The 2,802-nt window shown below is 60.7% G+C and overlaps 1 protein-coding gene across 1 annotated transcript in view; it reads left to right on the top strand.

Annotated features, from left to right (window-relative positions):
• The window catches only part of RCOR2 (REST corepressor 2), a 5,582-nt gene that overhangs the window by 845 nt on the left and 1,935 nt on the right, over nucleotides 1-2,802 (top strand). The window contains exons 2-12 of the mRNA XM_010838085.1: nucleotides 46-102; nucleotides 387-467; nucleotides 707-759; nucleotides 847-1,008; nucleotides 1,120-1,244; nucleotides 1,338-1,407; nucleotides 1,495-1,710; nucleotides 2,014-2,091; nucleotides 2,225-2,282; nucleotides 2,422-2,651; nucleotides 2,765-2,787. Of these exons, the coding sequence (XP_010836387.1) occupies nucleotides 46-102; nucleotides 387-467; nucleotides 707-759; nucleotides 847-1,008; nucleotides 1,120-1,244; nucleotides 1,338-1,407; nucleotides 1,495-1,710; nucleotides 2,014-2,091; nucleotides 2,225-2,282; nucleotides 2,422-2,651; nucleotides 2,765-2,787 (1,153 nt within the window). The remainder of the gene's footprint in view (nucleotides 1-45; nucleotides 103-386; nucleotides 468-706; nucleotides 760-846; nucleotides 1,009-1,119; nucleotides 1,245-1,337; nucleotides 1,408-1,494; nucleotides 1,711-2,013; nucleotides 2,092-2,224; nucleotides 2,283-2,421; nucleotides 2,652-2,764; nucleotides 2,788-2,802) is intronic.

Genomic DNA, 2,802 nt, shown 5'->3' with positions numbered 1-2,802 from the left:
CCCCTCCCTCCCGGGAGTCCTGACTGCCTCCCCCTGGCTCCACAGACAGCATGATCCGCGTTGGAACCAATTACCAGGCCGTAATTCCGGAGTGCAAGCCTGGTGAGTGGCAGGACAGGCTGTGAAGGGAGGGGACTTGAAGGCCCGTGGCTTGGCCCTGGGCCCCACCTGGGGGAGCCCTTGACTGGCGCCCACTGGTGGGACAGGCGGGTGTGGGTGGCCGGCCCTGTGGCATGGTTAGTTTTCCTGCTCTGCCTTCCTGTCTGGTTCTCTGCCCCTCCTTCCCCTCTGGGCCTCACCTCACAGGCCTCACTCCACCACCCTCTGGCCATGGGTCCAGGGCAGGGCCACCCGGGTGATGGTGTCCTCTGTCCTCTGCCTTTCAGAGAGCCCCGCACGCTACAGTAACAAGGAGCTGAAGGGGATGTTGGTGTGGTCCCCCAACCACTGTGTGTCAGATGCCAAGCGTGAGTGGGGTGGGACCCTGGGTTCATGCATACCCTTGGGAGCTGGGGGCCTGGTTCTCCTATCAGCTGCCGGCCGGCTCTTCTCTGAAGTGGGCTAGAGGCTGAGACATGTGGGTTCAACCCCTGCCCTGGGGCTCAGGGTCAGGGGCCTAGTCCCTGGGGGCATACCCCTGTCTGGACAGGCCTGGGTTAGGAGTTGTAACCCCTCCTCCAAGAGCTGGCTCCTCCCGCCTCTGCAGTTGACAAGTACATTGCGATGGCCAAGGAGAAGCACGGTTACAACATCGAGCAGGTGAGCCTCCGTCCCGCAGGGATTCGGGGAGGAGACAGCACCGTGCTAGGGGCAGCTGAGCCTGAGTCCTCCTCTCTCCTGGGCCAGGCACTGGGCATGCTCCTGTGGCATAAACACGACGTAGAGAAGTCGCTGGCTGACCTGGCCAACTTCACCCCATTCCCGGATGAGTGGACGGTAGAGGACAAGGTGCTGTTTGAACAGGCCTTTGGCTTCCATGGCAAGTGCTTCCAGCGGATCCAGCAGATGGTAAAGCCCTCTACCCCTATTGGCGCTCCTTGGCCCCTTCTTTCTGATAAGCCTTCCCGGGGCCTGGAGTCTTAGGTGGGCTCCAGCCTCTGGTGTTCCCCCTGCCCCCAGCTGCCTGACAAGCTGATTCCTAGCCTGGTGAAGTATTACTACTCTTGGAAGAAGACCCGCAGCCGGACCAGTGTGATGGACAGACAGGCTCGGCGGCTTGGGGGCCGAAAGGACAAAGAAGACAGGTGGGGGCCCAGGGCAGCTGTAGGTGGGGGTAGACGGCGCTCCTGCAGGCCCTAGCCCCTGCCTCACCCGCTCCTTGGCCCCCGTGTAAGCAGCGATGATCTTGAAGAGGGACGAGGAGCCGTGAGTGAGGGGGAGCCGGACGCTGGAGACCCCAAGAGAGAGGTGAGGGGGTAGACTCTGCTGGCCCGCCTGCTGGCCTGCCCTCTCCTTGGGCTCTGCGCCGCCCACCTCTTCTTTTTTCCCTGGCAGCCTCTGCCCTCTCGGCCCCTGAATGCCCGCCCAGGCCCAGGAAAGAAGGAGGCCCAGGGCTCCCAGTACCGCCATCATCCTCTGAGAACTCGGAGGCGCCCGCCCAAAGGCATGTACCTGAGCCCCGAGGGCCTCACCGCAGTGTCGGGGAGCCCGGACCTTGCTAACCTCACGCTTCGAGGCCTTGACTCCCAGCTCATCTCCCTCAAGCGCCAGGTAGGGGGCCCAGGGAAGGGAGGAGCTGTGAGAGGTGACAGTCGGCAGGTGGGAACTCTTGACTGGGGGCAGCTGAGGTGTAAGGGAGTTTGTGTGGTTGCCAGGCCTGCATCTTCCCCATCCTCTGGGTTTCTGGGTAACTTGATGTTCTTTTTTGGTCATTAAAAAATAAATCAATAATGCTAGTCTTTGAAAAGGGGCGAACCCGTGTGTCTCCCCTGCTGAATGGTTGTGAGCGATGAGATGAGGTAAATGGCTGTGTGAGGGTTGCTATGATGGCCCTCCCTTGACTTACCTTCCCAGGTGCAAAGCATGAAGCAGACCAATAGCAGCCTCCGCCAAGCCCTGGAGGGCGGCATTGATCCACTCCGCCCCCCTGAGGTGAGGCTGCTCTTCCAAGTTTGAGGGGCAGGAGGGAGTCTGGCAGCAGAGCAAGAAAGGGGAGTTTTGTTTGGAGAGCAGGCCCTCTGTTCCCCTATATTTGAGTCTCAAGGATCCGTGCCTTGCTCTGTAGGCCAATACCAAGTTCAACTCCCGCTGGACCACGGATGAGCAGCTCTTGGCCGTACAAGGTGGGTGAGGCTCTGGGGAGGACAGAGGGCCCCAGGAGTGTCTCCTTCCCCCCAGGGAGCTGGGGCAGAGGGGAAGGATCAGGAAAGTAACTAGATCTAAGGCGGTATTCACACTCTGCTGCCCTTTTGACCCTTGCAGCCATCCGTAGGTATGGCAAAGACTTTGGGGCTATTGCAGAGGTGATTGGGAACAAGACTCTGACCCAGGTGAAGACCTTCTTTGTGAGCTACCGGCGCCGCTTCAATCTGGAGGAGGTGCTGCAGGAGTGGGAGGCCGAGCAGGATGGGGCCCCTGGAGCCCCGGTCCCCATGGAGGAGGCTAGGAGAGGGGCTCCCTTGCCAGCCCCAGCCCTAGAGGAAGATGATGAGGTGAGAAGGGGAGAGAGAAATGCTGCGAGGAGAGAGAGGAACCACCTCCGTCCTTAAAGACTGGGCTGAGGGCATGCTCGAACCTGGTTTCTCACTCTTCTGTCTCCTCTCAGGTCCAGATTACATCCGTCTCCACGTCGGGACCCCGATC

Source organism: Bison bison, unplaced genomic scaffold, assembly GCF_000754665.1.
Source record: "Bison bison bison isolate TAMUID 2011002044 unplaced genomic scaffold, Bison_UMD1.0 scf7180017864089, whole genome shotgun sequence".
NCBI classification, from domain to species: Eukaryota; Metazoa; Chordata; class Mammalia; order Artiodactyla; family Bovidae; genus Bison; species Bison bison.
This window is presented reverse-complemented; position numbering and strand designations above follow the sequence as displayed.